General features: G+C 36.9%; 1 protein-coding gene across 1 annotated transcript in view; it reads right to left on the bottom strand.

The window, feature by feature from the left end:
• AASS (aminoadipate-semialdehyde synthase) overlaps positions 1 to 19061 on the bottom strand; it is a 61636-nt gene extending 42575 nt beyond the window's left edge. The window contains exons 1-10 of the mRNA XM_022582317.3: positions 18802 to 19061; positions 15876 to 16052; positions 13054 to 13138; positions 10157 to 10224; positions 9902 to 10048; positions 8907 to 8985; positions 8648 to 8775; positions 7090 to 7238; positions 4723 to 4845; positions 4226 to 4337 (exon numbers count right to left, since the gene is read on the bottom strand). Of these exons, the coding sequence (XP_022438025.1) occupies positions 4226 to 4337; positions 4723 to 4845; positions 7090 to 7238; positions 8648 to 8775; positions 8907 to 8985; positions 9902 to 10048; positions 10157 to 10224; positions 13054 to 13138; positions 15876 to 16052; positions 18802 to 19008 (1275 nt within the window). The 5' untranslated portion in view covers positions 19009 to 19061. The remainder of the gene's footprint in view (positions 1 to 4225; positions 4338 to 4722; positions 4846 to 7089; positions 7239 to 8647; positions 8776 to 8906; positions 8986 to 9901; positions 10049 to 10156; positions 10225 to 13053; positions 13139 to 15875; positions 16053 to 18801) is intronic.
• Positions 19062 to 19347: the final 286 nt, after the last annotated feature.

Below are 19347 nucleotides of genomic sequence, written 5' to 3'. Positions count from 1 at the left end.
AGCCGTAAAAGGGGAAATTGACGATGACACAATCATAGTAGGGGACTTTAACACCCCACTTTCACCAATGGACAGATCATCCAAAATTAAAATAAATAAGAAAACACAGGCTTTAAATGATACATTAAACAACATGAACTTAATTGATATTTATAGGACATTCCATCCAAAAACAACAGAATACACGTTCTTCTCAAGTGTTCATGGAACATTCTCCAGGATAGATCATATCTTGGGTCACAAATCAAGCCCTGGTAAATTTAAGAAAACTGAAATCGTATCAAGTATGCTTTCTGACCACAATGCTATGAGACTAGATATCAATTACAGGAAAAAAACCTGTAAAAAATACAAACACATGGAGCTTAAGCAACACACTACTTAATAACCAAGAGATCACTGAAGAAATCAAAGAGGAAATGAAAAAATACCTAGAAACAAATGACAATGAAAACACGACCCAAAACCAATGGGATGCAGCAAAAGCAGTTCTAAGAGGGAAGTTTATAGCAATACAATCCTACCTCAAGAAACAAGAAACATCTCAAATAAACAACCTAACCTTACACCTAAAGCAATTACAGAAAGAAGAACAAAAAAATCCAAAAGTTAGCAGAAGGAATATCATAAAGATCAAATCAGAAATAAATGAAAAAGAAATGAAGGATACGATAGAAAAGATCAACAACACTAAAAGATGGTTCTTTGAGAAGATAAACAAAATTGATAAACCATTAGCCAGACTCATCAACAAAACAAGGGAGAAGACTCAAATCAACAGAATTAGAAATTAAAAAGGAGAAGTAACAACTGACACTGCAGAAATACAAAGGATCATGAGAGATTACTACAAGCAACTATATGCCAATAAAATGGACAATCTGGAAGAAATGGGCAAATTCTTAGAAAAGCACAACCTCCCGAGACTGAACCAGGAAGAAATAGAAAATATAAACAGGCCAATCACAAGTACTGAAATTGAGACTGTGATTAAAAATCTTCCAACAAGCAAAAGCCCAAGACCAGATGGCTTCACAGGTGAATTCTATCAAACATTTAGAGAAGAGCTAACACCTATCCTTCTGAAACTCTGCCAAAATATAGCAGAGGGAGGGACACTCCCAAACTCATTCTATGAGGCCACCACCACCCTGATACCAAAACCAAAGTTGTCACAAAGAAAGAAAACTACAGGCCAATATCACTGATGAATATACATGCAAAAATCCTCTATAAAATACTAGCAAACAGAATCTAACAGCACATTAAAAGGATCATACACCATGATCCTTTTATAAAGTGGGATTTATCCCGGGAATGGAAGGATTCTTCAATATACGCAAATCAATCAACGTGATACACCATATTAACAAATTGAAGGATAAAAACCATATGATCATTTCAATGCAGAAAAAGATTTTGACAAAATTTAGCATCCATTTATGATAAAAGCTCTCCAGAAAGTAGGCATAGAGGGAGCTTACCTCAACATAATAAAGGCCATATATGAAAAACCCACAGCCAACATGGTTGTCAATGGTGAAAAACTAAAACCATTTCCACTAAGATCAGGAGCAAGACAAGGTTGTCCACTCTCACCACTATTATTCAACATAGTTTTATAAGTTTTAGCCAAGCAATCAGAGAAGAAAAAGAAATAAAAGGAATCCAAATCAGAAAAGAAGAAGTAAAGCTGTCACTGTTTGCAGATGACATGATACTACACATACAGAATCCTAAAGACTCTACTAGAAAACTACTAGAGGTAATCAATGAATTTGGTAAAGTAGCAGGATACAAAATTAATGCACAGAAATCTCTTGCATTCCTGTACACTAATGATGAAAAATCAGAAAGAGAAATTAAGGAAACACTCCCATTTACCACGGCAACAAAAAGTATAAAATACCTAGGAATAAACCTATGTAAGGAGACAAAAGACCTGTATGCAGAAAACTATAAGACACTGATGAAGGAAATTAAAGATGATACAAACAGATAGAGAGATATACCATGCTCTTAGATTGGAAGAATCAATATTGTGAAAATGACTATACTACCCAAAGCAATCTACAGATTCAATGCAATCCCTATCAAACTACCAATGGCATTTTTCACAGAACTAGAACAAAAAATATCACAATTTATATGGAAACACAAAAGACCCCGAATAGCCAAAGCAATCTTGAGAAAGAAAAATGGAGCTGGAGGAATCAGGCTCCCAGACTTCACACTATACTACAAAGCTACAGTAATCAAGACAGTATGGTACTGGCACAAAAACAGAAATATAGATCAATGGAACAGGGTAGAAAGCCCAGAGATAAACCCATGCACATATGGTCACCTTATCTTTGATAAAGTAGGCAAGAATATAGAAGGGAGAAAAGACAGCCTCTTCAATAAATGGTGCTGGGAAAACTGGACAGCTACTTGTAAAAGAATGAAATTTGAACACTCCCTAACGCCACACACAAAAATAAATTCAAAATGGATTAAAGACCTAAATGTAAGGCCAGACACTATAAAACTCTTAGAGGAAAACATAGGTAGAACACTCAATGACAAAAATCACCGCAAGATCCTTTTTGACCCACCTCCTAGAGAAATGGAAATAAAAACGAAAATAAACAAATGAGACCTCATAAAACTTAAAAGCTTTTGCACAGCAAAGGAAACCATAAACAAGATGAAAGACAACCCTCAGAATGAGAGAAAATATTTGCAAATAAAGCAACTGACAAAGGATTAATCTCCAAAATTTACAAGCAGCTCATGCAGCTCGATATCAAAAAAACAAACAACCCAATCCAAAACTGGGCAGAAGACTTAAATAGACATTTCTTCAAAGAAGATATACAGATTGCCAAGAAACACATGAAAGCATGCTCAACATCACTAGTCACTAGAGAAATGCAAGTCAAAACCACAATGAGGTATCACCTCACACCGGTCAGAATGTCAATCATCAAAAAATCTACAAACAATAAATGCTGGAGAGGGTGTGGAGAAAAGGGAACCCACTTGCACTGTTGGTGGGAGTGTAAATTGATACAGCCACTATGGAGAACAGTATGGAGGTTCCTTAGAAAACTAAAAATAGAACTGCCACACAACCCAGCAATCCCACTACTGGGCATATACCCTGAGAAAACCATAATTCAAAAAGAGTTATGTACCACAATGTTCATTGCAGCTCTATTTACAATAGCCAGGACATGGAAGCAACCTAACTGTCCATCAACAGATGAATGGATAAAGAAGATGTGGCACATATATATAATGGAATATTAGCCACAAAAAGAAACGAAATTGAGTTATTTGTATTGAGGTGGATGGACCTAGGGTGTGTCATACAGAGTGAAGTAAGTCAGAAAGAGAAAAACAAATATTGTATGCTAACACATATAAGTGGAATCTTAAAAAAAAAAAAAGTTTCTGAAGAACCTAGGTGCAGGACAGGAATAAAGACGCAGAAGTAGAGAATGGACTTGAGCACACACGGAGCGGGAAAGGTAAGCCGGGACGAAGTGAGAGAGTGGCGATGGACATATATACACTACCAAATGTAAAACAGATAGCTAGTCGGAAGCAGCCGCATAGCACAGGGAAATCAGCTCGGTGCTTTTTGATCACCTAGAGGGGTGGGATAGGGAGGGTGGGAGGGAGACGCAAGAGGGAGGAGATATGGGGAGGTATGTATACGTATAGCTGATTCACTTTGTTATACAGCAGAAACTAACAAACCATTGTAAAGCAATTATACTCCAATAAAGATGTTAAATAATAATAATAATACATGACCAGAACATAGGCTGTCAATTAACCAAGCATGAGTGAGTAAAATCCAACAAAATTTCTGTATTTCTGATTTTTCCAATCTATTAATCACAGCATAGTAAGAATGCCCCAAAATATGAATTGACCTAGAAAGCAGAAAAAAAGTGAAAATAAAGTAAATCTTATCTCACATGTCAGGAACATTCTTAATAAAGTATGCATAATGAGAGGCAAATGCAATTGTAATTAAGCATGAAGGCAATTACATATTTCCCATGAAACAATTATGCAGAATATGTAAAATAAGAGTGTCAGTAAGTACTTCGGGGAAGCGCTGGCATTTCATTTTACAACAGATTTCTTAGATACAGAAGACCAGAACATTCATAAGATCACTCCAAAGTCCTATTTAAAGCCACAGAGGTGCTGCTACCAGTCCGCTTACCATTTCTTCAACATAAGGGTAAAGCATGTCTCCAAAGTATTCGGTAGATTCGATTGGAAGCTGTGCCGGCAAATTGTCAATGGAGCACATCAGAATCCCAGAGCCTTCGACGCTAGGGGAAGCAACATGCTTTATTCGGATGACAAAATTTATGTGTAAGCTCTAACTTTCCCAGATGTCTACTCCGTTATTTACACTTCATAATCATTTGTAATCTTCTACCATAGTATATAGGAAAATAAACAAGACTTTTCAAATAAAACTTTTCCCTTCTTCACAACCCATTGAAATGTAGTATGTGTGTGTGTGTATTTAAGTGCTCAAATCTGAATGTGGTTTTTCTACCAAATTTTTTAATATGCTTGAGCATATCTCTGGAAATTTGCATAGCCTTCATAAAGCCGTGAAATATTGAGTATTTTAGAGTAGTATATCAAAGGAAGTAAATGATGCATTATTATGTATCTCTCCCCATCTAACAGCTTTAGCAAACTCACCTGTCATGAATAATATGCTGATCTGCATCATACATGCAGAAGGGATGCTCTATTGTCGTACACTCAGTCATAAACTCAATAGATCCTCCGGTGTCAGCTGAAATGTCACATATTGCCACAAGTCTGTAAATAACATCAATACTTAGATGTGATCATGGATCTCTGAAGTCCCCGACAGAATTAAAAATGAGTAAAAATGAAAGGTGCTTGAACAATTTTCAATGTAGATGCTAAATATTTCCTAGGTTCCTTAGCTCTTTTTCCTACAGCTCACATGTTCAGGAAACTGTTCTTTTGGGATACAGAGAATCTTCCTAATAGGAGTTTTAGTCTCCCCAAGCAAAAAGAAAAAGAGGAAGAGGAGATGGATAGAGGAAGATAAGAAAGGAAAAGAGATAAAAGTAAAAGAAAAAAAACCCTCCTTATACATACTACTATATATAAAATAGATAACTAATAAGGTCTATTGTATAGCAGAGGGGACTCTACTCAATACTCTGTAATGGCCTCTATGGGAAAAGAATCTAAAAAAGAGTGGATAGGGAAGTCCCTGGTGGCTCAGTGGGTAAGACTCCACACTCCCAGTGCAGGGGGCCCAGGATCAATCCCTGGTCAGGGAACTAGATCCGCATGCATGCCACAACTAAGAAGTCCACATGCCGCAACTAAGACCCAGTGCAGCCTAAATAAATAAATATTAAAAATAAAAAAGAGTGGATATATATATATATGTATATATATATGTATAACTGGTTCACTTTGCTGTACAGCAGAAACAACACAACATTGTAAATCAACTATACTCCGATAAAAATGAAAAAAAAAACCCTTCCCTAGAGAAATCATTGACAACAGCCTAAAGTTAAGCTAGTTAGCCAACTTTAAATAACTTAGGAAGTTCGACTACACTACCTCCACCCCGCTTAGTAATACATAATTGTATGTGTTATTACAGAGAAATCTCTGGAATTATGAACAAAAGTCTCAGCCCAGGATTCGAAATCCTTTTGAGGTTGACCACAATTTTCCTGCCCGATCTCTAATTGCCCATATAAACCCTATACTAGGGCTACACTGTGGCTCCATAGTTATCAAGCACCAATCCTATCACTTGAAATCCTTGTTCTCACTCCTCCCTAGAGACTTTGCCGAGCCTATGCTCCCACTTTCTTCTAAACTCTTGCGATATTGATTGCTCCTAGCATTCCTTTGGAATTTAACTGATGCCAACTACATGCCTGAGGGCAGCAACCACATTTTTTCTTTATCTCTCAGCTTAGCAGAGTGCCAGGCAGACCAGGTGCTCCACAAATATTTATTTATTAACGAATTCATTCAACGTTTAGTAATTATTTGAATGAACATTATATGTCAAACAACGTACTGGGTACCTGTGGCCAAAACAAATAGGGCCCCTATCCTTAAGGAGATTAAGTTCTAGGAAGTTCTAGTAAGGCAGGAAATATCATAAACACAGGAAAATTAAAATCATAAACACATGAATTTCAGGGAAAAATACAGTAACAGACTGAAGAGTGATGTGAATGGGGAAGCAAGAGGCGACCTCTCTGAGGAGCTTACTTTTGAGCTACGTGTGGAGTCACATAAGAGAAGAGAATCTCAAGAAAGAGGGAAGGAAATAGACTCACAAACATAGAAAACAAACATATGGCTACCAAAGCGCAAAGGGAGGGAGGGAGGGATAAATGAGGAGCTTGGGATTAACAGATATACACTACGATATATACAATGGATAAAAAATGAGGACTTACTGTATAGCACAGGGAACTATATTCAATATCTTATAATAACCTATAATGGAAAATAATCTGAAAAAGGAAAATATGTATATATATATACGTATGTATATATATACATACATATATATATGTGTAACTAAATCACTGTGCCGTATACTTGAAACTAACAGGGCATTGTAAATCAACTAGACTTCAGTAAAAAAAATAAACTTGCTCCCTAGAGCAAACAAAAAAAAAAAGAAAAAGAAACTTTGCAATCTCAGTTATCCCTAACATGTTATCACCGAGTCCAGCTGATCACTTAACACAGTTAAGCCCAGAACACTTTTTCTAACTTTCGGGATGTCACCTTATACATATATATATAACTGAATCACTTTGCTGTACACCTGAAACTAACAACATTGTAAATCAACTATACTTTGATTAAAAAAAAAAAAAAAAAAAGAGGGAAGGTTAACTGTCAAATATTTCCAAGAGATTAAATAAGACAAGGCAGACAACTGGTTATTAATAGTCAAGTCCTGTGCTTTGTGGGTCCCCTATGTGTGATACCCTCACAGTGGGCCTTGCTGCTGAAAACTGCCATCATTGCTGAAGTCCTTACTTGTGTGGCAATGCAGGGCAGCCTTCAACACCAGCAACTGAGGACTTGCCTGGAGCCAGGAGACTCTGAGCATCTTGGCGGGTTAGTAGGCGAGGAGTGTTTTGTTCCCAGTAGATTCCATTAATTAAACAAGTTGTATAGGGTGCAATCTGTAAAGCAGATTCCAAGGTCAGCGAGATAGGAAATAGCCTTTTTCAAAGCAGTGTGCTGAAAGAGAGCTATCAGTAAAGTTCATGAGAAATAATTTAACGTTATTTCTAATTGACTTTGTTATTTGCCAAGTCAGTGGCCACCTTTCGAAGCAAAGACGGTAAATACCCACCCAGATTTCAGTGGAAAATTATCTCATTATAGAAAAACATATGAATATAAATACATTAATATTTGTGTTCTATAATGCCTTGCATAGCCAAGAAAAAGGAAATAACAGAAGTTCAAGTGACCAAGTGCTCTATTTCCAGCTCAGCCTCTAGTAGCATGTGATCTAAAGCATGCTACCTTAACTTCTCTGGGCTCTGTTTTCCTTACCTGCCAGATGGGGATAATGCGTACCCTATTCCTCAAAGGAATGCTGTGAAGATTAAATCAGATAACATCTGTAAGCTCCATGGGCAAATGTGCTACATGCATGCATACATGGTAACTAGGTCATTATAAGTTTGGGGATGCATCCAATCACCAGTATTTCTGTGACTGGGGAAGAGAAGGGATGGAAACTTACTAGATTCAAAATTTTTCAATTTGAAACTAGTTTTATAATTCCTGTTTCTCAAGCATCTCAAGCATTTTCAAGCCACAGGTAAGAGTTCTTCTATAATATGCTCTACATGCTATAACACTAAATTTCATACCAGAATCTAAAAATGTTATATTGTTCAAATACATTTAAAATTATTTAAAATATTCCTTTTCACAATTAGATGCATGCATTTTTTTTGTTGGTTTATTTTGAGAAGGACTGTTGTATGACCAATGACTACAAAACACACAAATATATTATCCTTCTTATAAGACGAGACCAGTGTGTCCCCATCAGAAGGATCTGAACTGGAAGTAACTTTTGTACAGTGGAGATGGGTCTTCCATAGCCATACTGTTTCACTCTGGTCCCCTGTAATCAATGGCATGTATTTCAAGATGGCTGGCTGAGGTTGACTGCAATTTGTGGCCATAGAAGGGATAGAACTATGTTGAGAACAACTCTCATAGACACTATGGTTTCTCAACAGTACTAACTAATTCAGGGTAAATACAGAAAAGAGTAACCCACAGGAAATGGTTTAGAGCAACTGGGCACATGCAGACCTGAAGGAGAAACAGAGTCAGTGAAGCAATGTGCATACCCATAGAAACTACCAAAGCCACAAAGCAAAGGCCACTCCGAACACCAAGAAAAGCCAACAACACCTAAGGACAACTCATAAAACCCAAAGGACTCACCACAAGTCAATATGGAGAACTGAAAACCAATGTACACAATCACAATCTCTCTCCTTCAAAGCAGCCTAACTATAGTGTATCACGAGCAACCAACTCAAAAGCTAGGCATGATACTCACATCAGTATTAAAACGGCTTATGTAGCGCTCAGGATATTTGTCATACTCTACAGGATCATATATACCATCTGTTTTCCTGACGAGATGATGATGGCGACTTAACACTGTCCCGTACACTTTTCTCAGGTCTTGCAGAGGAGAAAGGAATTAGTAAAGTGGGTCACAAATGATAAAGGTTTATGGTGATAAAATATTATAACACTGAAACTGTTAAAAAACAGTAAAAGATACAAACACTCGCCCTCCCTGCCCTCCCTACCTCCATTTTGGGAAACTTCTTTTAATTCATGTGGCTCCACATATTCACAAGGTAATTCATTGAAGATTTCTTGGGCTCCCTGTAAATAATGCATGAGTGAAAAATCTAAAAATCAATCAGAAAAGAGCCAATACGATTTCCTGCAAAGGTTCCAACTCATTTTCCCCACCATTTTATAGCTCAACTTGCCCTGCCCTGCAACTGGGACCACAACACAGAAGCACAGATGAGCCACTTGCATGCAGCCTGTGAACCAACTTTTATTCCCATTTAAACACCACTCATTGGAAGGGGCTTTAATTGTTTTACTTAAAGTTATTCAGCATAGAAGCAAGGGGGTTTAAGAACTGACAGTACGATAAAAATATTTCTATTTAATTTTTGCTCCATTGCAGAAATTATTTCAAGTGGGGTAACTATATTTCCTACTTACATCAGATGGCTATCTCACAGTATAATATAAATAGTGATGTCCTGTTTGTAAAATATTTTCGCTGAAGAAAGATCTATTTTGCAATTACAAGTTTCTCTATGGGATCAAAAATACATTCTCGAAACTACCCCAAAAGGAAGAAAGTAACAATAGTAGTCTTGAGTTAAGCCTCTTAACATCTTTTGGCAAAACTCCAAATCTTGTAAAATTTACATCCTGGGGTCACTTCCAAATTTTGGGATATCTCAGTGATAGAGGTAAAACAGAGCACCCTAAGAATAGACCTTTACACAACAAGGAGTTATCCCTCTAAAAAGAAAAAAAAAAAGAAAAACCATTCAAAGCTTCTGACAGCTTGGAATCAACTCAAAGCAAAGACACTAAGTTTGGACCAGTACTGCACTTTACTGTGGGAAAAGTACATAGGTAAGAAAAGTACCAAGAACAGAATGCCCAGTCATGGAAAAGAAGGGCTCTGAAATGTTACACAAAATGCCCACATCCTTTGGGTTAGTGTCAGAGTTTCAGACTGCTTTACAGAAAGAAGACAGTTGGAGCATACCTTAGATACATTACCAGTCCCTGTGAACACAAATGTTAAGGGCCCTATCGACTTTGGCATCAAACCCAGGGATATTTCATAGCCAGTGTCTCGGACAGCTTGCACAGCCTGACTGCTGTTCCTGTAGTTGTGAGCCATGCCAATGTGCTGCAAGCAAGCACACGTGGATCACATTAGTCTACCACCTGAGACATGTTTCTATTCTTAAAATGTGACATGTATTTCAAAAAAAAATAGACACAATAAACATCTCACCATAAAAGGTGTGTGATGTCCCAAAGCAAGGAGCCTTAAACCCATTCCATGTAAAATGTTGATCATCCCTGTTGCAGAATCAGACCAACAGAAAGACCATTAGTTGGGAGGAGTTGCAGCTGTTCTCTCTACCTGTCCTCCAACCTGCTCCGTGCTCTGAGAAAGCACAGACCACAGCATCTCAGATTTGGAAGGGGCCCCAGTAGTCATCTTATCCATTCCCTCAACTTTCTGCCATCGAAAGCATTAACCCAGCTGCACCCCAACCTGTCCCCTCCACATCCAATCCTGCTAAAACGGAAAGAGTGCCCCTCTTTTTCTCTAAGGTTAATCTCTCCACCTTTGCTCCAGATCCCATCCCTTCCTGTCTCTCTCAGGAATTTACTCTTGAATTATGTCCTCTCTCTATCCCTCTCTATTGGTTCATTCTTATCAACATTTAAACACGCCTCCATTTCTCTCATACCAGAAACAAATGAATAAGCAAAAAAGAAGTCACCATTGACCCTGTGACCCCTCCCCCCATCATTTCAGTGACCTACACAGCTAAACTCGTGGACACTTTTCAGATCTTGACTTACTTGTCGGAGGTATCTGGCAATGTAGAGCCCCTCTTTGTTGGGACTCTCTTCCCTCAGCTTGCCTGGCTTGAACATTTTCACCCTACATTTCTGCAGGCTCCACTTCCCATGCCCATTCCTTTTATATTAGTGCCTTGCCCTTTGCTTGGTATTGGTCACTCTCAGGATTCTGTCCCAGGCGCTATTCTCTTCAATCTCTACATTTTTCCCTTAGCTAATCTCATGCATTCCTAAATTTCAAGCACTCTCTGTATGATGATGACTCCAAGTCTGTATCTCTAACACAGATATTTTATTTCAAGACCCAACCAACCACCTTATGGATTTCTCAATCTGGATGTCCTTCACGTAGCAGAAACTTAGCATGCCTGTAACGAAGACCTCAGCATCCATTCTCCCCTTCTTTTCCGGAAGGGAACTTTCCCTCTCCATATCCCTGACAAATTTTCTTTGACCTTTTTTCTGATGTCAACTTTTAAAGGAATAATTTATAGACAACAAATCACACCAATTTAAAGTCTATAGTTTGATAACTGTTAACAAATGCACACACCCATATTACCACCAACATAATCAAAATACAGAATATTCCCATCACTCCAGTCAATCCTCCCCAAACTTTGGCCCCAAACAACTACTGATTTTTTTTGTCTCTATAGATTCGTTTCTTCTACAGTTGCAGACAAATGAAATTTTAAGTATTTACTCTTCTTTGTGTGTCTGCTTTTACTCAGGAAAATGTTTTTGAGATTCATGCATACTTTGTGCGTATAAGTAGTTTGCTTCTTTTTATTGCTGAGGAGTGGTCCATTCTATGGATGTACCACAGTTTATTTATCTACTCCTCTACAGATTGTCTGGGCTATTATGAATGAAGCTACTATAAATAATTCTTTACAAAAAATGATTTGTTTCTCTTGATAAATGCCTATGAGTGGAATTTATTTTGTACATTGATATGCAAGTGTTTTATTTATTCTTGAGATGAGGCTTTCAAGGATTTGCCTATTTTGGCAACGTTGTCAAATTTATTGGCTTATTCATAATATTCCCTTATCATTTTTAATATCTGTGACATATATAGTGACGATTCCTCTTGTATTCCTAATATTGGTAAAAAGTGGCTTCTCTCTCTTTTTTTAAAAAATCAATCTAACTGGAGGTTTATCAATTTTATTGATTATTTTTTTAAAAAAAGAACTGGCTTTTGATTTTCTCTATTATTTTCCTGTTTTAATTTAATTGATGTTCCCTCTTATCAATATTATTTCCTTCCTTCTATTTGCTTTGGGTTAATTTATTCTTCATTTTCTAGCTTCTTCTGATGGAAGTTTAGATTACTAATTTAAGAACTTTCTTCTTTTCTAATGAAAGCATTAAATGCTATAAATTTCCTTCTAAGCACCACTTTACCTGCATTCCACAAATTTTGGTGTGCTGTGTTTTAAATTTTCATTCAATTCAAAATATTTTCTAATTTTTCCTGTGATATCTTCTGGACTCATGGGTTATTCAAAAATACATTGTTTATCTTCCAAATATTTGGAAATTTCCTATATATCTGTATTATAATTCTAAAATCAATTTTATTATAGTCAGAGCACATACTCTATGATTTCAGACCTTTTAAATTTGTTAAAAATTGTTTTGTGACCTAGCATATGGACCATCTGGATGAATGTTCCACAGGAAAGGAATGTATTCTATTCTGCAGGTTGCTGGGTGGAGTGCTGGGTGCTCAAGAACTTTCACTGATGTCAGAGCGGTTGATAGTGTTTTGTGTCCTCTATCCCTACAAATTTTGTACTTATTCTGACAATTATACACCTTCAAGTAGTCTAATCTGATAAAGAGTTATAACATGTGGTGTTTCTCAACTAAAGATGGTTCAAAGTACTAACTGGGACAAAAATCAAGTGCTGTTTTTCCCCAAACTCCAGCTTGTATCCTTGCTAGACTGCTCCTCTGTTGGCTCCTGTCCCCGTACATTTTCTCCCTCTTTTACCCTTTCTTCCATTCTTCAGTTTCTCATCACCAAACTGACCTCTCTTTCCAGTCTTCCAAACAGTAAAAATTCAGAGCCTAAGCATAGTTGTTGTCCTTCTCCCTGCTCTCTTTTTCTTATTTTTTGTAATAAATATAGTTTAATGATTTTATTTTATTCCCCTGATATTCATCACCCTTAGTCACACCCCCATGTTTATTTTTATTGGTGGAAATGAACACTCCCATCCCCTTGCCACAGAAAAGAGAGAACACAGTTACTCCCCAGGCAAATTTAGAAAATGGGTGATGTAACAGCCTTGGCATACCTACCTGCCACACCTGCCCACTGTCCAAACGCCACTACCCGTATTCCTCTATGATCCACCATTTTCTCATAATCAATAAGTCGGATTTCCTGAAGAAACAGTAAAAAATTTCTCAACCAGACCCATCCAGCTTAATTTGAATGAGCACAAACATATATGAGCAAGTGATTATTTCACAGTATTCCCTCATAAAATAGATCTTGACTTGCCAGGTGCACCATGAAATATTTAGAAAATGCTGGGTCACAAACCAATGATAGGTTTGTGATGAGAGATGAAAGAATGGTCCTAGCAGGGTGCTAACACCCCTTGATGGTAGGCAATAAAACAACAAAGGCATGATTTCTTTTAACTTTTAGCCCAGCACCACTGACAAATATATCCACATACTGCCCCCACTCATCCTCACATCCTTCCCTCTAGTCTCAAAAAACACAAGTCTTTCCTGAGACTAATCCCTGCGAGCTAGATGCCAGCTTTATTCTATGTCCTCCAAGACCTCTCAAATGTTTTCTTTCTTTTCTTTCTTCTTTCTTTACACTGTTCCTTTCCCTCAGCCATTCTAAATACACCCAGGTCTCTCTTCTACTTTAAAAATAACAACTATACACCCTCTCAAGTCCATACACACAAATCTATCTCATTCTCGCTCTCTCTTTCTCTCTCTCCTGTCTCTCTTAGTATCTCACTGTTCCTCTGTCTCTCTGTCTCTCTCTTTTTTTTCTCTCTCCAGCCTTTCACAAGCAAACTTTATTTTAAAAGTAGCACAAGCTGCTTGCGCTTCACTTCCTCACCTTCACTAAAATCCTCTTTCCTTGGGAATCTTCCCTCTCTCTTGGAAATGTCCTATGAACTCATGCTTAAAAACTGCTGACACATTGGAATTACAGAATGTTTTAAATAGTCTCTTTCCTCAAAGATGATATAATTCTTGCCATGTGCTTGGATTTAAGAATATTTAATATTAATCCAACTCCAAGTAATCTGTTACAAAATGTTGCCCCAAAGCAGCCCTGCTGGGTCTGTTTTCATTTTCTTGAAATGAACGAAACTTCATATAACCAAAAAGAAAAATGTTTCTAAAGTACTTTTTGAGGAGTTTTATCTGCTTAAAGTGAAACATTCTTCTACAATACTATTTCCTTTAATTACTTTTTGAATTGGTTCTTATGAAACACTGTAAATTAACTACAGTGTCTGTTTAGTGAATCTGAAATTAGTAAGAATGTAGTCTACACGTTTATGTAAAATACATTTTCCTCCATTACTTTTACTGTTTGTGAAACTCTCCTGTCCTCTACCTATTGTCAGATTCAAGTCTAGTTTCTAATGCTCTAACATCCTTACCCGAGGACTTAGACCTTGGACTTCTCCATCTACAGTCACTCCTTACCCTCACCCAGTCTCATGGCTTTAGATACCATCTAGTCTCTGACAACTGAAAAATGTGTATCTGGAGAAGCTGCCCTCCTGAGCTACAGACTCACATCCAATGGCCCACTCAGCATCTCCCCTTACATGTCTAATGGGCAAATTAAACTCGACAGGCCCTAAGCTCAAATCTTCATCCTCCCACCCAAGCCTGCTCCTCGTGCAATAGCATCATGTCAATCTAAAGCAACTCTTTTAAGTTACTCAAACCAAAATCTTGGAGTCGCCTCTGACTCCTCTCTTTCTCTCATAGTCCACATTCATCTCATCCATGAATCCTGTAGGATCAGACCTCTAAAATACATCCAAGATTTGTCCATGTGTCACGACCTCCACTCCCGCCGCCCTCAACATCATTTGTAGCCTAGCATCTGGACTAGTCTAGACTAACAATCTTCTTACCAATTTTGCTCTCCTTCTCCCGTCTCCAACTTTTATTCACAGAGCAGGCAGAATAAGCATTTTAGAACATGATTAACTCTAATCCTCCATTCAAAAAGACTGTCTGTCGGGCTTTTGCACTACTATTCTCTCAGGTTGGAAGGCTTCGCCCAGATGGATATGGCTTGATCCTTTGCCTCTTACAAATTTTTGCTCGATGCCAATATTGCAATGAGGCACTCCCTGATCATCCTATTTCAAGTAGCGTTATCACCTCCCCTAGTGCCCAGCACTCCTTTTTTTCTTCTGTATCATATTTATCTCCATTACACATATCACCAAGCGACATATGAGGTGTTGTTTATTTATTCTAGTGTCTCCTCGTACTAAAATGTAAGCTATGTTCATTGCAGTGATCAGTGTCAGACACATTGTAGGCACTTGGTAAATATTTGTTGAGTATTTTAAATAGATGTATTTTAAATAGATGATAGTTTTTCCACAGTATTTATATCTCAAAAAATGTTTCTTTTCCTTATGAATGTTAATAAATGTAAAAATAGTTTCCAGTACAGTTCTGGTACTACAGAGCTGTGCAGCCTCAGTCAAGTCACTTCACCTCTCTGGGCTCCATTTGAAAAATTAGGGTGGTAAGTTATATGATCCCTGAGGTTCCTTTTAGCTCTAAAATTCTACTTGCTAATATTTGAACTATTAACCTTATAAGTTAATAATCATTTGGAGCAAATGCTTCTATCATTCTTCCCATTTCAGAATACAAAGGAATGAAATGTGTTTGGTTCCTCTTATCACAAACTCCAAACTTGCCCAGCAGAGCAGCCCGAAGAGCAGCAGAACTATACAAGCACTAACTGCAGATCACCTCTCCTACTGAGGTGAATACGTGATGTATTTTCTAGATGCTGAAAGAAAACTAAAACTCCACCTGACAGTTAAAAGTTAAAAAAATATATGTTTCTATGTTAACATTTATGAATATTAGCCACTAATTACCTGTTTTAGGATCTCATCCAACAAACCCATATTGGCCTCCTGAGCCTTTATGGTGTGGGAGAAGAATGCATAGGTCTTCTTAGGCATTAATTTTTCCTCTGGGGGTCTTTTAACTCCCAAAATTAAACAAGCTTCAGAAATATCCTCCTGAAGAATGCCACCAGCTTTGACATATTCCTGGGAATGTAATTTTGATTAAAAGTTATTCTCCTGATTTGCTGTATTCATATTTTCTTTAATAAATAAATGTAGCAGTTAAAGTCACAACCTTTTGAAGGAAAAAAATATAAGGAACAAGTAACAGAAAAACTACTTCTAATATTCTTACTCGCTGGCTAAAGATCAATCTAACATGTTTGACTTTTGTACCAGAAACAAAAAATTAGAGAATTCAGCACATACTTTAATCTAAGAACTGTTAATAGTTTGACCATAACTGCTAGCACATGTGATTTAAATATACATGTAAAATGTATATTTTGTGCTAACAATGCCCTGAAACATTAAATGCTAAATAGTAATTTATTACTCAGGTATACTTTTAAAGGAAAGACATACATGCAATATTTTCTTTTCTTTTGTTTTTTTGTTGTTCAGTTAGTATTTATTACTGCCCTACTCTGTTCCATGGACTGTGCTAGAGATGAGATAGGACACAAAGAAACAGAGACAAGATCCCTCCTGTAAAGGAGCTCACAAAATATTGTAAAAAGAAGTCAGAGGCACAGTGCATGAGGCTGAATTCAAAAGAACATTATGAGTAGCATAATCTAAGTGATATATTACTTTAATGGATATTGAGATAACTCCCAGGTGAGATGATCAAGGAAATGTGGAAATTTAAATTAATCTAAAAGGCTGGATAAGATTTGGAGGGATGGAGATGGGAAATACAAGGTGGTAATATCAGTAAGAGATAGTGAAGGAATATATACAAATATGGAGATGGGAAAGTAAGGAGATGTTTAGGGCATGATAAGTGCATCAATTTAGAAAAATAGACTGAATATTACTATGGTGAATATGAGCTTTATTGGATAAAAATAAAAATAATCATTGATATTTATTAATAAATTACTATGTGCTTTGCTAAGCTCTTTGGGTGAATTATCTCATTTAATTCTCAAAACTCCCATGAGGTAGGTACTATTATTATCCCCAATTTATCAATGGGAAACCTGAGTCCTACACATTAAACTGAGATTTCATAGCTAGTACATGGAGGCAACAGACAATCATTTCAGATTTTTAAATAAAGGGGTAGCATGATCCAGGCAGAATTTTTAAAGCATCTTAGATGGCAGTTGAATAAAATGAAGATAAATCTAGTTAGGAATCTACTTCAAAGTAAAGTACAAATGAATAGGAAAGAAAGTAAAAGAATGAACATATGGTTCATACCTGGTTTCTCTGAAAACAATCTATTTGCCCATTTATAGTAGACTGGTTAAATAAGTCATGATAAATAATGGAGTAATTATAGCAGCCATTAAATAGAATGAAGCTGAGGTCTATGAACTGACATGAAGTGATTTCCAGGTATGCTGTAGAACAAAGCAAGGTGCAAAAGAGTATATACAGTATAAAACGTTCTGTATAAGATTGAAGGGAAAATAAGAAAACACATACATACACACACATACACATGCTTATTTTTGCAAGAAGAAACATAGGAATGATAGATCAGAAACTGATGAAAATAGTAACCTATAGGGTGGGTGGGAATGGGATGTAAGGGATTAAGATGAGAGCAAGACTTCTCTGTGTCGCATCTTTTTATACAGTTTTAATCTTTGAAGCTTGTAAATGTTTAACTTATTTGAAAAATAAAATTAAATCAAAAAGGATTTAAAGCAAATATTAAAATGTAATAGAAACAAAAATAAATCCAACTGGATATCACATTGACATGTAACCACAGAGAAAAACTCATTCAGATATCTTTTGAACACAGCACTCTGAATATTCTTCGTGGGATGTATTCTAAAGGCCAAAAAAAAAAAATTCTTCTAAGAAATATTAAATTCCATTCAATATTCTCTTACTGAGGTATAATTAACATTATATTAGTTTCAGGTATACACCTAAATGATTCGACACTTGTATATATTGCAAAATGATCACGACAATAAGCCTAGTTAACAATAAGCCCAGTACTGTTCTAGATTAAAAGAACTAAAGATACATAATAATGAATACAATGAACCTTAATTAAGCCTTGATTAAAATAAAAACCATAAAAGACAGTTGAGACAATGCAGAATTTGAAATGTGAGATGTGAGATGATATTGTGGAATTATTAATTTCTTAGGTGTGAAAAGGATACAATGGTTACATAGGAAGATGATTTATTCCTAGGAAATGTATACTGAAGCATTTAGAAATAAAGTGGCATTGTCTGCAGCATATTTTCAAACGGCTCAGGAAAGGAAAAACACATGCATGTATCTAAAATAAAAATAAAAGTCAAACCTGTGTCATAAGATTATTGTGAAGAATAAACAGAATGATGAATATGAGGGGCTTCACCTGGTGGCTGGCAAGGTAAACACTCATGAACAAACTCTACTCAGTGAAGCATTTCCTGCAGACATTTGTCTTTCCAGTCCTAGAACCAGGGTCACACATGAAGGAGAGAATGACTGAAGGATGTCATCTCCTAAAAGCAATCATTTTATCCCTCAGCTGGAAGAAAGCATGGAATGGGGTGAAAATAATACTTACTGGCTAAATTATGGGCTCAAGAAAGGATTCTAACTAGAAATCTCATAACTATATAATCTCATTATAACCGAAGTAAAGAAATATTGTCATGTGGTCTTTAAGTGACATTAGCAAACATTTTATTTTCACTCAGATGCTCCCTATTTTTCATACACAGGGTCATTTCAGTCCCACCTATTTTTAAAAATTGGAAATATTTACCTTATCGTGAATGGCCCGCCGATTGGAAGGCTGTATTAAGACCTTGTACCCCAGATTGGTGATCCCTTTGATGTGCCGGGGAGCCAGGGGAGCCCGCCTCTCCCAGGCGTTCACATCCTCCCGCCTCAATGCCATCACCGCCTTATAGTGAAGCCTGGAGAGGCTGAGGCCCAGCCTGCCCAGTTTGGTCCTAGGTACTCGCAGCATCTTGAAACCTGGTGACTGTAAAGAAATTGTAAGAGCAGGACAACAAAAGGCAAGAAGACTCACAGGTCAGTTCTGGTCTCCTGAGAAATCTGCTGTAAAAACCAGCCAACTCAGGAGGTAACAGATTCAAGATGAAGAAGGGAGAGTGAAAACCTGGATGACATGATAATTTGCTGGTCATTGGGATGCTGTTTCTTTACCCAAACAAACCCAAACTTCCACAAACGAAGTTACTTCCAAAAAAAAAAAAAAAAAAACAATAAAATGTCCCAAGCAACTTATGGGACACTACTCAGTGTCTGCTAAGTTGAGCTCATTTTTTTAATGTATGTTTTATCA

This window comes from Delphinapterus leucas, chromosome 9, assembly GCF_059928025.1.
Source record: "Delphinapterus leucas isolate spDelLeu-1000000601 "Yukka" chromosome 9, BTC_Dleu_Yukka2, whole genome shotgun sequence".
NCBI lineage: Eukaryota > Metazoa > Chordata > Mammalia > Artiodactyla > Monodontidae > Delphinapterus > Delphinapterus leucas.
Note: the sequence above shows the minus strand (reverse complement) of the source record. Positions and strands in the feature narration are given on the sequence as shown.